The 21,824-nt window shown below is 43.7% G+C and overlaps 1 protein-coding gene across 1 annotated transcript in view; it reads left to right on the top strand.

Moving 5' to 3' along the window:
* The first annotated feature begins 4,456 nt into the window (after positions 1-4,456).
* The window catches only part of ANKEF1 (ankyrin repeat and EF-hand domain containing 1), a 48,767-nt gene continuing 31,399 nt past the window's right edge, over positions 4,457-21,824 (top strand). Inside the window, exons 1-6 of the mRNA XM_084623834.1 lie at positions 4,457-4,613; positions 11,195-11,582; positions 12,240-12,439; positions 16,473-16,622; positions 18,345-18,468; positions 19,400-20,219. Coding sequence (XP_084479960.1) covers positions 11,237-11,582; positions 12,240-12,439; positions 16,473-16,622; positions 18,345-18,468; positions 19,400-20,219 — 1,640 coding nt within the window. The 5' untranslated portion in view covers positions 4,457-4,613; positions 11,195-11,236. The remainder of the gene's footprint in view (positions 4,614-11,194; positions 11,583-12,239; positions 12,440-16,472; positions 16,623-18,344; positions 18,469-19,399; positions 20,220-21,824) is intronic.

Genomic DNA, 21,824 nt, shown 5'->3' with positions numbered 1-21,824 from the left:
AGAAGAATTGGCAAAGCCACATTTATACCAGCAAAGACTTGGCCTAAGTTTTATCTCATCTGTACTCCCTCACTATACATAATTACAAATCATTAAAAACATCACTATCAAAGCTCTTAATCTTACCATTAATAATTCTCCATTTTCTATTTCACTGTTATGAGTCAGTATATGTCATTCTGTGCTACCTTATTAGAAATGGGAGGGGCAGTTATGGAAAACATGATGATTCTTTAATGTCAACATTTGCTTTCATCTGTAAACATGGGCTTTTCATTCAAATCCAGCTTCATTAAAAAGAAACTTCCTTAGACATTTTCCTGTGAATGCATTTTGATGGGTATCTCAGTTTTAGAGCCTTGATATTTAGTTGTTTTTAATGGTACGCCAACAAACCCAGCAGTGTCAGGCTCCAATTTCTGTATAATTCTTTCTGATGACTTTTTTCTATTCAGGGATCTCAATTCTGACGGCTTATGTTGCTGAGAATTTGTCATGCAGGATTTTGATCTAGTCCTGTCTTGGAGTGTGGTCAGGGCAGTTCCCTTATGTCATAGTGGCAATTGTCTAGGCAGAGACAGACTTCACTCTTGGGGTAAAGATGCTGTGAAATACCTAATTTTTCTATTCCACAGCTGCTGAAAAGGGATATTTTCCCCTTAGAATCAAGAGTCCCCAGCATCATTCTCAAGAGCATGACAGGATATAGGGCAATCAGACTGCATGGTCTGAGGGAATGAGGCAGTCACTATAGAAGGAGGTTATGCCCCACTTAGAATAGAATACAAATCTCAGAAGTTCCCATAATGTATTAATTTGAAGGTATCATTATTATTTGTGCGTGAGTGTGTGTGTGCTTAATTGGATCTCCTGTATTTTGGCATTAAACTACATTTCAAATTAATCAGGTTGGCATTTCCCATCTTGAATTGTCTATTTTAAAAACCAAAAATGAAAAAGAAATATTTGCAAAAGTTCCTCAGCATAGAATTTTGCCACCCATATTAGTGTAAGTCTTGCTTTCGGAAGGCCCAAAAATACAGCAATCACTGCAACAATATGGGTGAGCAGACAACATTTTGTCCTGCCATACAAAAGCACAATGACTGTGACACCAGCCTAATGCAATGGGGCTTGTACCTCTGCCAAACCAGGAATGATCAGCTGATCTAAAGTAATAACTGGCCCACAGTCTGGCTAACTCAGGTTCCCACCATAAGCAAGTGCTAGCTGGAAGCAGCTACCATGCACATGGCACTCCTGTTAGGAGAAGCAGTAAAGAGCTCACATACTGAGATGAAGCAATAGGAGCCATCCTGTTTTGTGGCAGCAGGATGTCTCTTCTTTTGGACCTGGATCTGCCTATGCACCGCTGCCCCTTTTGATTAAGATATTTGATACATAGTAGGACTGTCAAGAGACTAAAAAAATTAATCACGATTAATCACGCTGTTAAACAATAATAGAATACCATTTATTTAAATATTTTGGATGTTTTCTACATTTTCAAATATATTGATTTCAATTACAACACAGAATACAAAGTGCACAGCGCTCACTTTATATTTATTTTTATTACAAATATTTGCACTGTAAAAAAAGGAACAAAAGAAGTAGTATTTTTCAGTTCACCTAATACAAGTACTGCAGTGCAATTTCTTTATCATGAAAGTTGAACTTAGAAATGTAGAATTATGTACAAAATATAACTGCACTCAACCCATGGTTTGGGTTCTGTAGTTTCTGCATTGGAGTTTTGCTCTCTTAAGACTTCTGAAAGCATGCTCCACACCCCATCCCTCTCAGATTTTGGAAGGCACTTCAGATTCTTAAACCTTGGATTGAGTGCTGTAGCTATCTTTAGAAATCTCACATTGGTACCTTGTTTGCGTTTTGTCAAATCTGCAGTAAAAGTGTTCTTAAATCGAACAATATGTGCTGGGTCAACATCTGAGACTGCCATAACATGAAAATATATGGCAGAATGTGGGTAAAACAGAGCAGGAGACATACAATTCTCCCCCAAGAAGTTCAGTCACAAATTTAATTAACTCATTTTTTTTTAATGAGTATCATCAGCATGGAAACATATCCTCTGGAATGGTGGCCAAAGCATGAAGGGGTATACAAATGTTTAGCATATCTGGAATGTAAATACCTTGCAATGCCGGCTACAACAGTGCCATGCAAATGCCTGTTCTCACTTTCAGGTGACGTTGTAAAGAAGAAGTGGGCAGCATTATCTCCCCTAAATGTAAACAAGCTTGTTTGTCTTAAGGATTGGCTGAACAAGAAGTAGGACTGAGTGGACTTGTAGGCTCTAAAGTTTTACATTGTTTTGTTTTTGAGTGCAGCTATGTAACAAAAAAATTTACATTTGTAAGTTGCACTTTCATGATAAAGAGATTGCACAACAGTACTTGTATGAGGTGAATTGAAATATACCATTTATTTTATCATTTTTACAGTGCAGATATTTGTAATTAAAAAAATATAAAGTGAGCTCTGTACACTTTGTATTCTGTGTTGTAATTGAAATAAGTATATTTGAAAATGTAGAAAAACATCCAAAATATTTAATAAATTGCAATTGGTATTCTATTGTTCAACAGTGCAATTAAAACTGCGATTAATTGACAGCTCTAATACATAGCAATGGTTTGGCCTTATGCTTCAGTTGGTTCTGAAAGTGTTTTAGAGGGGATGTTTTAACAGTTGTCTTGAATAAGAAGTGGATAACTTGCCTGATTATGATAACCAAACTGATGTTAAATGCAAGGGTCTGATCCTGCCAACAACCGGTGTCCATGAAGCTCCTGTTGAACTCAGTGAGAGTTGAGTGCAGATTAGCAGGCAGAGTCTGGGCCCAGATGTTGAAATCAGACACTGATCAAAATGGACATAAAAGAAATAGCTCACTCATCAAAAAGGGTGGAATTTTCAAAACCTTCTAAGTGACTTAAGAGCACAAGATTTTTAAAAGGGCTTTGTGCTTCAAGTCTCTTACACTTTTTTTCAAAATCTTTCCCCAAAATATCTCGTTCGAATGCACACCAAGTGGGATTTTCAGCGATGCTGCCCCTTGAGGATTTTATATGGCTGTCACATTTTGGAGATTACCCAGGCCACTAAGGGGTTCTGTCACCACCTGCCCTGTAACCTTGGGCATCTTTATACTATACTATACTGCAGAGCCCTGACATCAGCAGACAACCTAAAAGTATAAAGGTTTTACCCTGCAAGGAGTAATTAGGCTGGAGCAGCCAGGGTGACTCTTATGCTTTTAGGCTGGCTACTGGTGTCAGAGTACTGAGCCACAGCAGCATGCATTAAGAAAACCAAGGTTATTGGTCTGGGTGATCCCCAAAACATCACAGCCACATGAAATCCTCCGGGAGCAGCTGTGGAATTTTGGGCATGGGTTTGACACACATTTCATTCACTTCTTCTTCTGACCATGCGCTCTAAAGACAGAAATGCGAGGAGATCCGAATGCGCTCTCATATTTGGAGCATTGCTACCCCTAGTGTTGCTACACAGGGATGTTAAGACCCAACTCGCCTGCACAAATCAACAGCGGAAATGGGGTGGGGGTTAGGGGAAGCCTGTTGCTCAGAAGAGCGGTGACTTGCAGTGCATTTTGCATGGTGAATTGCAGGACTCGGAGAACCACAGTGTACCACATTTCGTGTACGGGTACCTTAAGGGGCTCTCCTTTCCAGGGGACTGCACAGGGGGAAAGGTGGCTCTACTGGTCTTTCCCCCCTCCCTTTGCACCTCCACTTTCTAAAGCTTTGCAGCAACCTGGGCCCCACCTTGGCCTGGGCAGAGAGGAGCAACATCCCAAACCATGGTGAGTGCAAATCTTCCCTGTGGTTTCAGGAGGAGTTAGGCAGGCGGACGAGGGGGGCATAGGGAACTCGAGCAGGGAATGGGGGGGGGGTCATGCACATTGCGGGGAAGACGTGCAGGGAACGGGGGGGGTGCGGATGAGGGGGGCAAGGAGCCGGGCTGCAGACTAGGAGAGGGGGTGCAGGGAACTGGGGCCCAGAAGGGGGGAATGAGGCGCAGGGCCCGGGGGAGCAGCTGCCCACAGAGGCTGGAGTCACCCCACCCCGCAGCTGCAGCGCGCGCCAGGCGGGGTCGCCCCGCGCGGGGGCGGGGCAAGCCTGGCATTATGACGCATGTGCGGGCGGGGCTGCCGGTTGCTATGGGAGCTGCGGGGTAGCAGCGTCCCTCGCGCGGCCTGTCTCGGCGCGCGCGGCAGCCCCTCCAGCGCGCACGCGCGCCTGAGCCGTGCCGCCCGGCCGGCTGCTCCCCGCCGGGAGGTGAGTCCGGGGCTCGTGCTGGGTCCGCCCCGCCCCTCGCTCCAGCACGTCACAAGGGAGCACGCGCAGGGACCGCCCCCAGTGCACGTGGGGCAGGAATCCCCCCTCCCCCCGCCCGCCTCTCTCCCGAGCCCTCGTGCAGGGTGCAGCTCCAGCGCGGTGGCCCGCCCCCAGAGGTGGCTGCATTTTAGCACTGGGTGAAGGGGGCGGGGGCGGGGATCCCTGTGCATCGCTGTTGGGAACTCTGGCCAAGTCCTTCGAGGGGGAGACTGGGGTGACCAGACAGTAAGTGTGAAAAAAATCGGGACCGGGGGTACTAGGAGCCTATATAAGAAAAAGACCCCAAAATCGGGACATCTGGTCGCCCTAGAGGAGAGGTGCGGTAGAGGTGCCGCGGTGGCTGTCCCCAAAGCCTGGACATAGGGACGCCGGCCGGCGCTCCACTGGGCCCTGGCCTGTGCAGGAGGGAGGCCCCGGGGCTGGCCCGTGCTTTGCCGGCTCTGCTGCCTTCTCCGAACCCTTCGGTAGAGTTAGGGAGCAGCCTGTCCGTGGGAGAGGGATGTGATCCCATGGCTGTGTGACTGTATTTCTCATCAATCGCCCTAGATGTGGCGTGCCAGGGCAGAAGAATGGATACATTAAGCCCCCGCTCTTTGGCTTCAAGGCCCGCTGAGCCGCAGGCCTCTCCCCGTGGCCCTCGGGATTGGCCCTTACACCTCCGTTGCGCAGTGGATCTGCCCAGGCAGATCCTTGCACCAGGGTGGAACCCCTCTACCTTCCATGGAGGTCCACCCAGGAGGAGCTCGGAATAGGAATTGGAGATTTAGCAATTACAAATTAGAAACGGACCGTGGCGCTGCTTTTTAATTTTCTAGGTGGGTGCGTGAGTCCGGTGTGAAGTCCCTGCAGTGTCCATTCGCTCTACGCTATACAGTGTATCTCTGTCCGAACAGAACATTTTTTGAGAAGTGACATACAGTTTAAAACTAAAAGGTGTAGAAGGGAAGGGGATATCCATTTGAGCCTTAACTGGAGCCTTGTAGTTATTTGCTGTCCTGGGATAAATTTTCATCAGACGTCGTTGCTCAGGTCCCATTAAACGGGGGTTGGACTAGATGACCTTCTGGGGTCCCTTCCAACCCTGATATTCTATGATTCTAAACATGAGTCAAATGGAGTCTTTATTTGTATAAAGCAATAAATGCATGGGAGTACTGTTACCATGTTACGTTCTTTTATGTCACACTATAAGGTTCATGCTTAGATACAGTCAATGTGTAAACTAATTATAAATTTTGAAATGCTTATTTTTTTAAAATAAAAAGTCTGATAACTTTGTTTACTGATTTGTGAACAGTCATTGTTAAAAGGGACATTGTCAACTTGAAATTTAGCTTTTAGAAAATGAATAAAAGTAGTTTCAGTGACTGCACCTGTCCCTGTATTTCTCTGCCAATTTTTGTGGTTTTCAATTTTCCAGGGTTGTTGTTTTTTTAAGTGTTTCTTTTTGTTGTTGTTGCTGGGTGTGTCTCCCACACACACAGTGGGCAAGGAGCCAACAATATACACAAAGTGCTGTCACATGCACGCACTAAACAAAAAGAGGAAAAAACATTTCTCTTTTTTCGACTCTTAAGGCCTTGCTCTTGCAAAGACTCATTGTAATCCTTGAGACTACGCTTGTGAGTAAAGCACAGTGCATATGTAGGTGTTTGCAGGATTGTGCAGTAGGTGTTGCTGGTAACAATAACAGGGGAAAAAATCTGGCAGCAGTGTGATATTTTTTTTTATAGTTGATAATGGCCTTTGAGAAGGCCACAGTGGGGGGATTTTCAAAGACATAAGGGGCAATTAGGCCCCCAGCTTTCATGGAAAGTCAGTGAATGGGAGTTGGACATCTAACTCACACTTGTGTGCCCTTGAAAAGCTTTCCCCTTGTGCATCTCGCTGGTTTGGCAAGTTCCACAAAGAAACAGGAATCTGCTTGAAAGGATCTTCCTGCTAATTGGTGCACTGGAAAAATAATTAAATTGAAATTAAAATGAGCTTTTTGATTCTCAGCCTAGTCCATCACAAAACCACGATGAAATCTGGCACAATTAGCTAGAGTTTCCCTCAGTGTTTATCAAGAGAGACAGAAGTGTTACAGGTTTTGATTTAGGTTTATTGGCATAGCTGTGTGAGATGTTCACCAGAGTATACCTGGCTCAAAGCTATGCTATCAGTCCTTCCTCCCAACAAAGAATAATACGTCACAGGTAAAACTATGTAATGAGTTCCGTTCCAAATATTTGCTTAACAACGCAGACTAGCAAGATGCTGAATAATATTTTTTTAAAATCAATACCAGTGTAGTTGCAAATTGCACAGAATTAGAGTTGGCGTTGGTAACATCACCCATATTTTAACATTCCCTGACACTTCCCAGGCCTGTTTTCAGTTGTTTATAACTTTGACAGACTGTAACTGCTTAGGCTGGAATTTTCCATGCTGAGTGTTTGTCTGAAACGAATTATTTAGAAAAGTTTCGGCAAAAATGGTTCAGCTATTTCCAAGAATGAGTTTAGGGAAAAATATTGTTTTTTTCCCCCATGTTTTTAAAAAAGATTGTACAACCATTTTCACAAGAAACTCCAACTCCACCATGCTTTGGAGCAGGGATTTGAAAGTTGACAGGGACGTCATGCTAGTGTCAGGGGAGTGCCTTCTGCGGCTGTTGTGAAAACCTGTGAAAATTGGCCAAATTATAAGCCTCTGAAAAATCAGTTTGCACCTGGTCAGTAGGGATGCTAGTTTGGCAGTTAAGTTCTCTGAAAGTTCAATCTGCACTGGACATGCTCCACCCTAGGGATGCAGAGGCCAAGCAAGACTTTCCTTGCATTTGCAGGAGGTTGGGCACTAGAACTGAAAGCAGGAAATCTTTTTCCTTTGCTGTTCATACTCCCGCTGCTGGTGCCCAGGGAGCACGGAGAAGGAAGAAGTTGCTGGAGACTGAGATCAGATGAGAAGTCTGGCCGGAGAGGGGGAGCCGCATGGAGAAGTAGGATACTGAGACTGATTGGACAAGGAAGAGGAAACCTGGGGGGAGAATGGAACTAGAAGCTGGGGCAGAGGGAAGACTGGGAATTGGCTGAAGAGCCTGGTGTGAGAGAGTGGGACTGCGAGGAGGAGCTTAGGTTTGAGGGGATTCAGATGAGTAGCCTGGGGAGAGGGAGACAGGAACAAGGAGCTGCTGGGGGAAGACTGGGATGATTTAGGTGCTGGGAGGGAAATACAGGACTGGGACAGAGACAGGCTGAAAGGGACAGGGCCCAGAAGGGATCAGCCTTTGTGGAGGAGAGAGGAGCAGAAGGGTCTGTGGCCATTGGCGCATGCTCCCTTCTAGAGCCTGGAATGGCACCCACTATTTCCCAAATCTGTCAACAAATATCTGTGAAACCACTGGCAAAATGTGACTCATCCCTTCCTAGTGGTTGGTCCACGTCCAGTATGGCAGCCTACTATTGCTTTCAGTTACTCCGTTAGCTCAAGTAGCAGAGGTCTCTGCTGTGGCTATCACAGTTCCGACCCTGCTGAAGACCCTTGTGGAGATCAGTATGGTTCCACGTGATGGAACCTGTTTTTTTCAGGGTTAAAAAATATGCACAAAATTAGTTATTAAAAGAACAGTAAGGTAGCAAGGTCAAATGCTCTAAAGTTAGGAAATGCCAGAATTAAGATTGTCTATGCATCTTTATTTTGGTCCCTTTGTGTATATGCATTATGCTATTGTCTGTAATTACATGATCATATATTCTTATTCCACAGGACTCTTGCCTTATTCAGAGCACAGGATGGGCAGTGTTCTGGGTTGGAATCAGGCTTATAGTGAAGGAGGCTGTTGTCTAGAGGACTCCTGCTTCATTTGTTGCAGAAGTTGGGAGATATTTAGTGAATGAAACTGGGAGCTGCTATAAGAGAAAAGGAGGGTCTTGTGGTTAAAGAAGTTGATTGCTGCCATGGAAAATTGGATTCTATCTCTGCCTTTGCCACACAGTTCCTATGTGATGCTGGGCAAGTCACTTAAAACAAACTTTTCACAGGTGGCTGCTAATTGTGAGAGCCTCATTTTCCAGGCGCCAAACTTGAAACATCTGGGTTTGGATGTGCACATGTTGTAAGCACTTAAAACTGCAACTCAAGTCACTGAGAGCTGTGTTTTGGACAAACAAAGTGCTGTAAAATAAGCTGTTTGAATTTTAAGACCTTAAGCATCTCAGAGTGCGCACCCAAAACTAGTAGACTCTTGTGACCGTAATGTCTATGACTCAGTTCCCCATCTGTAGAATGGGGATAATACTACCCCACCTCATAGATGTGTTGAGAAAATTAATGTCTGTGAAGCATTCACAGTGATGAGCCCAAGAGGAAATTAATAATCCTGGATTCAGAGCAGGGCTTGAATAGTAAGCAGTAAATAAGACCTAAGCCCACATACTGAACACTAGGGTTAAACGAGGTAGTGAATAGCTGCTCATTCGGTGAGCGCCATCCATCCTGTGTACTTACTGGGGCAGAGATCCTGTGGAATAAATAGTATGCGATCGTGTAATTAAAGACAGTGTCATAATGTGTGCACACAAGGCAGCCGAATTAAGGTTGCACAGGCAACTTCAATTTTGGCATTTCCTAACTTTTTGAGTGCTTGACTTTGCAACTTGAACATTCTCTGTTTATTACACACAAAAAAGCTACATTCAGTGTGTTTAATCAAAGAATGTCCCGTAAAACAAAGCCAGACACGCTGAACATCGCCCCTGTTATGTATGGGTACTACATGTGGCTGGCAAATACTTATTTTTCTAAATTGAGACACTGCCCCTACGTGGGAAACCTATGGCCTAACTGACCCCATTCCAGTGAGAAGGAACCTAAAGTTTGTCTTTAGGCTTTTATGTGGGATATGGAAGGGAAGAAAAAGTAAGACTTGCTCCTAAATGCATCACTGACAAGTACTGCATCACATTCAGATTTGTACATAAAAGCAACAACCTTGACTATATAAATCATCCGATCTTCAGCTGGTGTAAATCAGTCAGTGTAGCTCTTTTGACTTCTGTGGCGCTATGCCAGTTATCACTAGCTGGGTGGCAACTTGGCCCATACTCTTGTTTCTAGGTCTTAGATAGAACAATGAAGGATTTTTGCACTTCTTCCAGAGAGCAAGGAGCTTTGTACGTCCTTCCTCTTTCCACTTCTCTCCTGGGATAACTTTGGGTTTCCTGAACATCATTTGGATAGAAGATCTCATAGCCTGAGGGTACAGCTAATGACAGAGCCAGTTGGCACCGCTCACTTGGGGAGTCTCATGGCCCCAGAGGGGAGCTCTTGGAGGGATTGTGCCTCCCAAAGCTCACCAGCGCACACGGGGAATGCACAACCTGCCCCATCCCTTTGGGTGTTACAGCATGCTCTCCTTTTGGTGAGGAGCCATTTATGCTGGCCGGGGTGGAACCTTCCCACTCTTCCTTGTCCATGTTGGGATGTCTTCTACCTCCGGAGCACTAAGAAGGAGCAGGGACTGTGAGCATGCCTGGCTGTTGCTTGGAGGTAAGGGACACACAAAGCAGCTGAAGGACTCTTTGCGCACCCACTCCCCCCACCCGGCCACCAGCACAGGGCCAGGCACAATTGTGCCTTGTAATAATATAGTTGTACGTGTTTTTTTGCGGCGGGAGGGGGGAAGAGTGACCAGAGTCTCGAAGCACTACCACAATGCAAATCAACAACAAGGTGGGTGGAGAAGAAGGGCTCCACTAAAACATGTCAGATTTTTAAAAAGTGAATCCAGTCTTCCCTAGCATCCTCTGCCAGCAGGCAACGGAACATGACTACAGGCAAAGAATTCATACTGCAAATTACAAGGGGCTTCCTCCTGTTCCCCTTAGCATCTTCAGACACCCCAGCCCTGCAGAGCTCACGCCCCTTTGCCCGTAGCGGCCAGGCCCCCGTGCTGACTTGCTGTGTAGAGTCTCTGCTCCCAGTGGCTTGTTAACATTCCAAGCTGAACTCCCTTGTGGGTTACAGCTTCCCTGGTGATCTGGAATGGAGAGCACCTCTGAGTTCTCTTCCGTCTGGGGCGAGAACCGTGGGATGCAGCTCGCATCAGTATACAAGACATTCATGATTGTCTCTTACAAGCGACTGCACTTATTCCCTTTGACAGAATCATCAAATGTCTGAGGATGAAATGACAAACCACACATGACTGACGTTAGTCTTTTTGCTTAGGATGCTACCACGTGGTGTGTGGATGCGATGGTAACAAGGATGGTATAAGAACCGACACAGAATAGAATTTAACATTTCAATCCAAGTATTTGCCTAAACAGGTTGTCACTTAGATTGTAAACTCTCTGGGTCAGGGAATATCTTATTGTTCGTGTTTGTACAGCACCTAGCACAATGGGGAACTGGTCTGTGACTGGGGCTGCTGAGAGCTATGGTAATACAAATATAAATAAATAATAATCTAATTCCTTGTGATATTTAGATTCCACATTCTCTGGAAAGGTAGTTCGTTAAATTATAGGCTGGTACAGGGGTTGGCAACCTTTGGCATGCGGCCCATCAGGGTAATCCGCTGGCGGGATGCAAGACATTTTGTTTACATTGACATCTGCAAGCACGGCCCCCCCGCAGCTCTCAGTGGCCACGGTTCGAATTATATATATGCCCATATAAAATCAAGAATTATGAGGCTGCTCAGTGACCTCTGAAGTCAAAATTAAAAACTTTAACTGACATAAATGCGATTTGGATCAAAACCCATTATGGCTTGTAAGGAGAATAACTTCACACGTGTGTTTTGTGTTTTTTTTGTCCAGAAAGCCTTCCCTTTGAAGAAGACTAGCTTCAGTTGATCAAGGATGTCTTTGACGGACAAAAGACTTGAAGATTTGCAGATCTACAAAGTTCTCCAATGTGTTCGCCAAAAGGACAAGAGGCAGATAGAGAAGCTGACCAAACTTGGATTCCCAGAACTCATTAATTTCACAGAGCCTGTTGATGGTTATAGTGCCCTTCATTTGGCATGCATTGCAAATGACATAGACATGTGCAACTTCCTGCTGGAGCAAGGAGCTCATCCAGATGTTCAAGACCGAATGGGACGCACTCCTGCAATGAAAGCAGCTGAGCTAGGCCACGACTTAGCCTTGGATAAACTAGCGAAGGCCGAGGCAGACATGACCATAGTTGATAATGAAGGAAAAGGTAAAAAGAGTCCCTCTTAATCATATTAGACAGAAAAAGTATCTTTGGAGCCAGAATCAACACAAATTGCAGTCCTGCTTTCTCACCACATATCACGTGCTAGCCATATGTGTTATGTCCCCCTCTAGAGGCTGGTAAGCATAATGGGTAAGAGTCTTCTGCTGCAGGACTGTTCTTTGGCTCATGTAGCAAAGGTCTGTGGTTTGGTACTGAACATCCTAAGGTTCAGCCCCAGGTGGGTGTTCACTACACATACAACCCAACAAAGCCATTTTTCTTCAGAGTTTTTGTGGTGCTGAAAGTGAGGACATTTTTGCTGGATCAGGCATTTTGGTAGCTCTCTCCAATAGTTAGTTTTATATGTGCCTAACTATTAAGGATCAGATTCTGATACCCTCACTCTCATTGAATATTGCTTTACTCCACAAGCGGTCCTGTTGAAATCCCAAATATCATTTCATGTGTTAATTTCTGAAGTCTTCATCCTGTAATCTGTTTCAAATGGACAGGCCCTTATGCCTGAGAAATGAATGGGTCACTATACTGGTTCAAGGGGTCTGTCTGTGCAGATCAGATTCCTGAATCAGGGCCTTTCCTGCTATTTGATTCAGCCCCCTAACATTTGTTGCTTAACAGCCATTTTGTTTTTTGTTGCAGGTGTTTTGTTTTACTGTATTTTACCTACGAAACGGCACTGCCGCTGCGTTCAGATCGCTTTAGAATGCGGCGCAGATGTTAACAACTGTACTATCAATGGGAAGCCAGTATTCCTACAAGCCTGTGAACAAGCACACGAGATTAAAGAAATATGTCTGAAATTTTTGGAAAGAGGAGCAGACCCCAATGCGATAAACCTAGTAGGAATGTTCCTATAATTAAATATGTATACATACTATTGTAATGCAGTTGTAAGACCACTACAATATAGGAGCATTCATCTTTAAAATGAAATAAGACGACACATCAGGTAGTTAACTTTTGGGCAATGTACATATTACTGCCACTGATAGCCCCTCTCCATCATTCTTGTTTTATTTTACCGAGGTCCCACACCTGGATCGTTTGTCTCCTGTTTTGGATTTTGGTAGGTTGTGATCCAGTTATTTATATGCATAAAAACAACCAGGTCACCTCCCCAAATGGTGTGAAGTGATATCGCCCGTTGACTTCAGCGAAGCTGTGTCCATTACACTGGCCGAGGGATCTGGCCTATTGTTTTAAATGTTGAAATTATATTCAATACAATTAGAAGCATAGCGTGGCCGGCCCTGCATGAGAACCAAGGCAGTGAGATGTTACAAGAAACCTTGTCCTTTACCCTCCTTTCCGTCTGCACAGCTATGCAAGGGGCAGCCATAATCCAGGTCATTTATTTGTTTATTCATTACAATGAGACATTTTTAAAAAGCCAGACCAGTGCTCAAGGCACATGCAATGTTTCATATGTTTCAGGTAACCACAAATCCAGGAGCTTATCCTCATCCCTCTAGTTCATAGAATCATAGAATATCAGGGTTGGAAGGGACCCCTGAAGGTCATCTAGTCCAACCCCCTGCTCGAAGCAGGACCAATTCCCAGTTAAATCATCCCAGCCAGGGCTTTGTCAAGCCTGACCTTGAAAACCTCTAAGGAAGGAGATTCTAGTTAAAGTTAATCAGTCCAAACATTCCTTATGTGCCCACAAACACTGTCCCTTACTGCATTTTGGCTTCCAAGATGACGATGCATTAAACGTCAAGAGACTCAGGCTATTTCAGCCCAAGAGGGGGAATGAGTTCCAGAGCCACTCACAGAGTGCCCTTCCAGCTGCACCTCTTTTATTAAACTGTGGGGGCCTCCACCTGGAATGGCTTTACTGATTGTGGGTGATTTGAGCTCCAGAGTACAAAGAAAGGAGGGTGTTAGTGCAACAGATGACACTCCACAGGGTACGCCTTAGGGCTATTTCCCCGCTCTCCCTTAGTACCCTCTGGTGGATTGAAGCTGGAACAGGGACTTGCAGGCTATGCACCCCCCCAAAAAAACTCTTAGCAGCATTTCTCCACAGTAAACTCCCTGCGCCCCACAAGACACATTCAGCCTGCCTGGAATTTGCACAAGCATAATCACTCCAGCCACTTACCAGCAATACAGCATCTACTTCCATCCCTTTCCCCAAATATACCCTTCAAAACAGACCAGAAGAACATATGAACAATCACATTTCTTTACTTGTTAACTATTGAGTTAATCTGCTTGTTTTTATTGGGTCAAAAAGCAATGCAAAACTGAATGTTTTTTTAATAAGATAAAAGAATCCCTGGCACCTCCTCCTAACAGTGATGGGCAATGAGGAACATTTTAATATCAGAGCTTAGCCGTAGGGAATTATTTTCTGCTCAGTCAGTATCTTCACCACTCCCTAGGACAAATAGTTTCCTATTCACTGTGACGCACTGTTTGGCCTCAGCTTGTACAGAATAGTTTTCAAAGGAAGAGAGTCACACTGCCTGGCTTGCATGTCCACGGTGATACCAAGGGGAAGGAGATTCTATTTCCTCCACCTCTGGTCAGCTAATAATAGAGTTCATAGAATATCAGGGTTGGAAGGGACCTCAGGAGGTCATCTAGTCCAACCCCGTGCTCAAAGCAGGACCAATCCCCAATTTTTGGCCCAGATCCCTAAATGGCCCCGTCAAGGATTGAACTCACAACCCTGGGTTTAGCAGGCCAAAGCTCAAACCACTGAGCTATCCCTCCTCCACTTTACGTGGCTGGAGCATCTCTTATATTAGAGTGCTTCACAAACTGTATATATATATATATATATATATATAGACTCCACTGAAATGTGTCTGCCTCTGGGGTGTAAAGAACAACAGCACAATGTCTTAATAATTCTAGACTATGTTTCCTATTCACATAAACACATTTGAAAGAGACAAAATGTGCAGGCAGCTATGCAGAAAGGACGTGATCCAAGTAATTCTACAGTATACACTTGGATTGGTGTATAGCCCCGTGCATGAATAAACCCTTCATGTACCGCACTATCCTGTGGTTATTTCACTGGAAATCCAGTATAAAGCCACACTCCAACATGTGGGCCTGCTGTAGCAAGTAAGGGGCAGAGCATGTGCCACTGACTATCTAAGAAGATATGCTATGTCAGGCAGGGGTGGCCAACCTGCGGCTCCGGAGCCACGTGCGGCTCTTCAGAAGTTAAGATGCGGCTCCTTGTCCAGGCACCGACTCCGGGGCTGGAGCTACGGGTGCCAACTTTCCAGTGTGCCGGGGGGTGCTCAGTGCTCGGCCCCTGGCTCTGCCACAGGCCCTGCCCCCACTCCACCTCTTCCAGCCCCCTTCCCTGAGCCTGCCACGCCCTCACTCCTCCCCCCTCCCCCACAGAGCCTCCTGCATGCCACAAAACAGCTGACCGGGAGGTGCAGGGAGAGAGGGGGTGAGGCTGCTGATGGGCGGGCGGCGCTGGGAGCTGGAGGGTGGGAGCTGATGACGGGCTGCTGACGTTTTACTGTGGCTCTTTGGCAATGTACATTGGTAAATTCTGGCTCCTTCTCAGGCTCAGGTTGGCCACCCCTGTGCTTTGTATAAGGAAAGGTCTCTGGGTCTCCTAAAGCCAGACATTCCTAAGAGTGTATATTCTGTTGTAACTAAATGCATATAGATGTCATGCATAAATTTGATGTTTGTACTAGCATATGCTAGTTTTGCTTGGGGATATAATACTACTGGTGGAATTCCCAAAACCCTGCCATCTTCTAATAAACCACTGTCCCAGCTGTGCTGATTGCTCCTCCTTAACAGAGCTGGTGCACTGAATCAGTCTTCCCTTGCACGTCCATGTTACCACATGGACACATCTAGCACCAGTGGTTTTCAGGCACATTTTGCAAAAAGTTCTTGGTATTGGCTAGAACAGTTGCTCTCAACCTTTCCAGACTACTGTCCCCTTTCCAGGAGTCTGATTTGTCTTGCATACCCCCAAGTTCCACCTCACTTAAAAACTGCTTGCTTACAAAATCAGACATAAAAACACAAATGTGTCACAGCTCACTATTACTGAAAAATTGCTGACTTTCTCATTTTTACCATATAATTATAAAACAAATCAATTGGAATATAAATATTGTACTTCCATTTCAGTGTCTAGTCTATAGAGCAGTATAAACAAGCCATTGTCTGTATGAAATTGTAGTTTGTACTGACTTCGCTTGTGCTTTTTCTGTAGCCTGTTGTAAAACTAGGCAAATGGCTAGGGGAGTTGATGTACCCCCGGAAGACTTTTGCATACCCCCAGGTTGAGAACCACTGGGCTAGAGGAGCCTATGGTCCCGTGTCCCTCTCTAGGACATCTGTGACATGGAAAAACAATGGTACTTTGTTTTAAGTCTGTGTCCACAGTTGTGGTCCTCCTAAGCAAGATCCAACAAGCCCTTTGAGTGTATGGGAACGTCAGTTGCTGGCTGAGGAGCACTTCATTGAAGTACCCAAATGGCTGAGCTGAGGTCTTCTGAATATCTAGGGGCCGAGCCCATAAACATGTTGCTGCATAATTTTACTCAAGTGAGAAGGCACATTGACTTCACAGGGACTACTCACTTGAGTAAAACTACACACGTAGTTACTTCTAGGTTTGGGCTTATGCGGCTTGATCCTGTAGCTTTTACTCAAGAGAAGACAGTGGGACTCGCTCATGTGTTTTAAAAACTGTAGAATTAGGTTCTTAAAGGTGACCTGCAGAAGACTTTTGAAATTATTGGGCTTGCACCCACCCTTCTTTGCTTCTTGATGATGCATAAAGCAGACCTTCAGTTCTTCTATTCCCTTGTGATGCTGACTTTGACTGTCTAACACGAAAACGAACATAAAACACAGCTGTTTAATTTGCAGGCTACTGGTCGCACGGCCTTAATGGAAGCGGCAAGAGAGGGAGTAATAGAGATGGTGCGTGGCATACTTGAAAGAGGCGGAGATGTTAACATATTTGACAACGAAAGACACAATGCTGCACATTTTGCCGCCAAAGGAGGCTTTTTTGAGGTATTTTTGTTGATAGTACTGAAACTTAACTTCAAAGCTACTCAGCCGGTTTTCCTTCCCCCCAAGACAAGCAGCTTTGCTGATTAATCAGAGAAATCATTATTCATGAATGGCTTCTATTAAACCATCAAAGGGGATTTAGAAATTATGGTATTTCTCTTATAAATCTGCAACAGTTTTCTGTGAGGTACCTATAAATACACGTTCCTACTTATGTCTTATGTGGGTGGGCCCACCAGGGCGGAGGGGTCTCACAAGGCTGTGTGTCCTGGCTGTGTCTCACAAAGGAGGTGTTGCTTGTAGATGCCCAGTGACGGGGGAGCGGCTTCTTTTCTTCCCTGTTGTCTCTAAGACACGATGAGGACAGCTATGAATTTGCCCCCTCTAATTTCAACAGAGGTGGGGGAACTGATCAGCAGCAACTATCCTCCTGCCCCCATTCCTACCCCAAAGATCCCTACATTTCTGCTATAGAGAAGCCTGGAGGCAAGGCCCACCCCATTAGTACCCTGTTGTTTGGATCTAGGTCACTTACTGTAGCAGTATTGTTCTATCTATCACAGTATTGTTCTATCTATCTATCTGTGCTTCTTAAAACACAACAGCCTTGGATGGGTTGATGGTAATAGGGATTGAAAGTGGGCACTCTGGATTTAAAAACACAAGTTCCTACTGCCTGGCCAAGGAACCACATAACTGTAGCAACCTCATAAACTTTTGTATGTAGACTAATCAGTGGAGAGGGACAGAGAGCTGCACAGCGTGGGTATGGATTACACAATATTTCAATTAGGGCTGTCAAACGATTACAAAAATTAATTGTGATTAATCGCCATTTTAATCGCACTGTTACACAATAATAGAATACTAATGTAAATGTATTATAAATATTTGTGGATGTCCTACGTTTTCAAATATATTGATTTCAGATACAACACAGAATACAAAGTGTAAAGTGTTCACTTTATATTATTATTTTTGATTACAAATATTTGCACTGTAAAAAAGATAAAACAAAAGATAGTGCAGTGTACAAGTCAAAGCATGAAGGAGCATACAAATGTTTAGCATATCTGGCACGTAAATACCTTGCAATGCCGGCTACAACAGTGCCATGCAAACGCCTGTTCTCACTTTCAGGTGACGTTGTAAATAAGGAGCGGGCAGCATTATCTCCCGTAAATGTAAACAAACTTGTTCAGCCAGTCACTAAGACAAACAAGAAGTAGGACTGAGTGGACTTGTAGGCTCAATTAAGTTTTACATTGTTTTGTTTTTGAGTGGAGTTATGTAACAAAAAAATCTACATTTGTCAGTTGCACTTTCACGATTAAGAGATCGCACTACTGTACTTGAATGAGGTGAATTGAAAAATACTATTTTTTATCTTTTTTACAGTGCAAATATTTGTAATAAAAATAATATAAAGTGAGCACTGTACACTTTGTATTCTGCATTGTAACTGAAATCAATATATTTGAAAATGTAGAAAAACAAAATTAATAAATTTAAATTGGTATTCTATTATTGTGTAACCGTGCAATGAAACCTACAATTAATCACAATTAATTTTTTCATCGAATTAATCTGTTTTGAGTTAATTGCTTGAGTTAACTGTGATTAATTGACAGCCCTAATTTCAATTTTTTTTTTTTTTTTAAACCCACAAACTCTAGTCATTTTGGTGCAGGGTTTTTAATGGCATTGACTTTGCTTTTCTAGATCCTAAGAATTATTTCAGCTTATAATGGAGATGTGGGGCTCATTGCTATGAATGGAAACACGCCACTTCATTACGCTGCTGCTGGGGGCTTTGCGGATTGCTGCAAATTTATAGGGCAAAGAGGTAAACAAAAAATGTGTATTTACATAGATCATACAAATCTTTGCTTATCTTCTGTGCTAAATACAGGATTTCACTTCTCTATAAATGGAGGATTTAACTTTCCAGGACTGTCACAGTTGCACTAGTAATGAGTATTTAATCCACTGATAAATATAGATTGTCAGGAAAATTTTCCTAACCGTGTGGCTGTGAGCCTGTAGAATAATTCTCAAGGGAGGCAGTGGATGCTCAATAGATTTGAGTCATTTAAAACAACACTGGGCTAAGTATTTAGGCATACACAGGTGGGAACAATATTCCATTAGCATTGGGATGGATTTAATTCTTTCAGAAGTGAGTGTCCACAGCTGCTTTGGACCCTTTACATTTCAAAGGAAAATAATCATTGTATCACTTAAAGGGCCTGATCCAGAGCCTACTGAAGTGAACGGAATGACTCCCCTTAATCTCTGTGGGCATTGGATTTGGCCTCAAAGAAGCTGTGGTCATGCTGACTAAAATCAAATTCAGTGTCACCCCTGGAATTTCACTGTCATCACATGAACCTGCAAAATCTCTTCATGCTGTGTTCATGAGGTACAAACATTTTAAGGAATGGCACCACACATAGCCAAACTGCAATTCTTGGGTACAGAATGGTGAGTTAGAAATAATATTTCAAGCTTAGCTCTGCTCTTCATGACTTCTTTTATTGGTTTAAGTAAAATCTTTTAATACTTTCAGTGTAGTTTTTGTGTATTTGTATATAATAACTATCCCATTCCCTAGTTAAAAAGTGCAATTTAATAGTTCTGTTTAGATCCCAGACAGTATAAAATTGTAGACCTGTGTTAATAATTATCTGCAGCAGTTGGCTGCAAATCTGAATTAAGACTCAGCTAGTTTTATACACCATCTTGTTTTTTCAGTAAAACAATGTCTGTATGTTTAGGCTGTGATCCTAAATGGAAGAACCTACTAACAAAAACCCCAAGAATGACTGCCAAAGAAGGTGGCTTTAAAGCAGCATCAAAGGAACTGCGCAAAATTGAACGACTCCATGCTAAAATCACCAAACCTGGAGCGAAGGAAGCCAATCCACGCTTTGCGATGAGGTTGCACGATTGGTCCTTAGAACATCAGACAGCCCTTCGTGAGGCATTTGAGGTTGTGGACAGAGGTGACGGAACAATAAGCAAAGATGATTTTGTATCAATTATTCAGGAGAAGTGTGATTTTGTGGATGCTGAACTAATACAAACCGTTGCCCAGGCACATGATAAGTCTCGTGCTGGGGGAATTAACATTGAAGAGTTCTTTAAAGGTTCCAAATACTTGCAAAAAGCCTATCTCATTTCGTCTTTTGGACCCAAAAAGAAGAAAGGGAAGAAAGGAAAAGGCAAGAAAGGCAAATTCTCCATCCCCATGCCCATCTGCGTCATTCCAGAGAGCTTGTGCCCACGCCGAACAGATGGCGGGCCCCCTATGTACATGATTGAGACCTATCAGAATGTGACCGATGGTAACCGCTTTCATCGGGATCACCCCCCTGAACATCCTTTGCAGGATGACTCTGCGTGGTACATTGATGAGCCAGAGAAGACTTACACCAAGATTAACTATCTTACTAAAGAAGGAGACATTGTGTCGCTGAAAAAAGCATTTGAAGAGGGGATACCAGTGGACATTAGAGATGTATATTATAAAACTCCTCTGATGGCGGCATGTGGAAGTGGAAACATGGATGCTGTGAAATATCTTCTAGAGAAGGGGTAAGTTTTTGTGAGGAGGGTTGTTTTTGCAGTGTATATATCTGATAGTCACTTAGACACAAAAGAAGAAAACTTGGAGATATTTAACTTTATTTTAAAGAATTTGCTTAGTGTTTATCACTGTACAATCAAAGCATTGCAAGCAATAATGAATTTAGCTTCATAACGCCCATGAGGTAGCGTATTGTTATGATGATCCTTGTTTTTGAAGATGGGGAAGCAGAAGCACTTAAAGGTGATCTTCAAAGTTGGTTAAAGCCAATGTTTTCAAAGTGTTTGCTAATTTGGGGGGGGTCTGAGCTTTTGGTCTTTCAGAAGTGCCGGATACCTAAATATCCAGTTGAAGTCAATGGGATCTGCCAGTGCACCTCTGAAAATCCACCTCAGCGTGTCCCAAATTGGGCATTCCAAAAACGGAGGCACTCAAAATTAGAGGATGCTTTTTGAAAATGTTGGCCTAAGTGACTGGCCCAAGGTCACACGAGCAGTCTGTGGCAGAATTGGGAATACATCCTAGATCTCCTGATTCCCACTGCCTTTAGAGGCAAAGGTGTGAATTGAGACTGGTGCATAAAAGCATTACTGTACTTCCTTTCTACAACCACAGCAGGCTGACACATGTGCTGAGTAGATTAGGCTTAAGGCTGTAGTCAGACACTGCTATCTAATATATTCACCACTTTAAAAGTTCTGCGGCAGATTGTAGTCAGCAGACACACTTGGGAAATCTAAATAATAAAAGGTAGGATTTTTATTTTGAATGATAGTTAACGATTCATTCAAGTAATTTGGAAGATGTTCCCTTAGGCATTTATCTGAATGACTGTCGGGCTCTACCAGGGCACGACAAGGTGTCTGTTCAATGAGGAGAACAAAAGAGCAGAATGTTGTGTTATATGCAAAAAACCCACAAGTGCGATGGGTTTTTAAAAACCCTTTATTTTTTTTAATTTGAAAGACAATGATATTTACCTTAGCATTACTCTCTACATATAGCAATTCCCATTTCTAAGGGTGAGCAGTTACTTATAGTCTTAGGCTCTGTTGTTAGTGAAGCCTTGTTGAAGCTGGTAGGTGCTCCTGTATCCATCAGCTTCACCAGCAGCTTGCTGATTCAGCAGACCTCGATGTTGTTCACAAAGACCATGGGCTCGGTTCAATGCTGAAGGTGCTCAGCCAGGTTAGATGTCGACAAAGCACAGTTCCAGTGCCCCATAGGAGCTACAGGTATGCTAATATATGTATGCCTGTGACAATGGTACCAGCTCAACCAGGACATTAGGATCTGGTCCCGTAGGCCAGCATAAAGATGCCCCTTCTATGTCTTCTCCTTTTATACATTGATATAAAGACGTTAAATGTTACATTCCATATGCTTTTCATTCTTTTCTTCTACCTTGCACCTGCTAGTTCTAACAAAAAATCCTCATCCATTATCCTGTCATTCCCTCAATATCTTATGAGGGGTCTGTCTGTCTCTCAGCCATTGCCTGGGAATGTGTTCATGCAATTACTTGAGAACTCTGGGTGTTCCTGTATCATCCTCTCAGGCCTGGAATGTGCTTACTTGGTGTTAGCTAATACGTGGTGCATTGAAATTTTGCC

This window comes from Lepidochelys olivacea (assembly GCF_965140295.1).
Source record: "Lepidochelys olivacea isolate rLepOli2 genome assembly, chromosome: 3".
NCBI classification, from domain to species: domain Eukaryota; kingdom Metazoa; phylum Chordata; order Testudines; family Cheloniidae; genus Lepidochelys; species Lepidochelys olivacea.
This window is presented reverse-complemented; position numbering and strand designations above follow the sequence as displayed.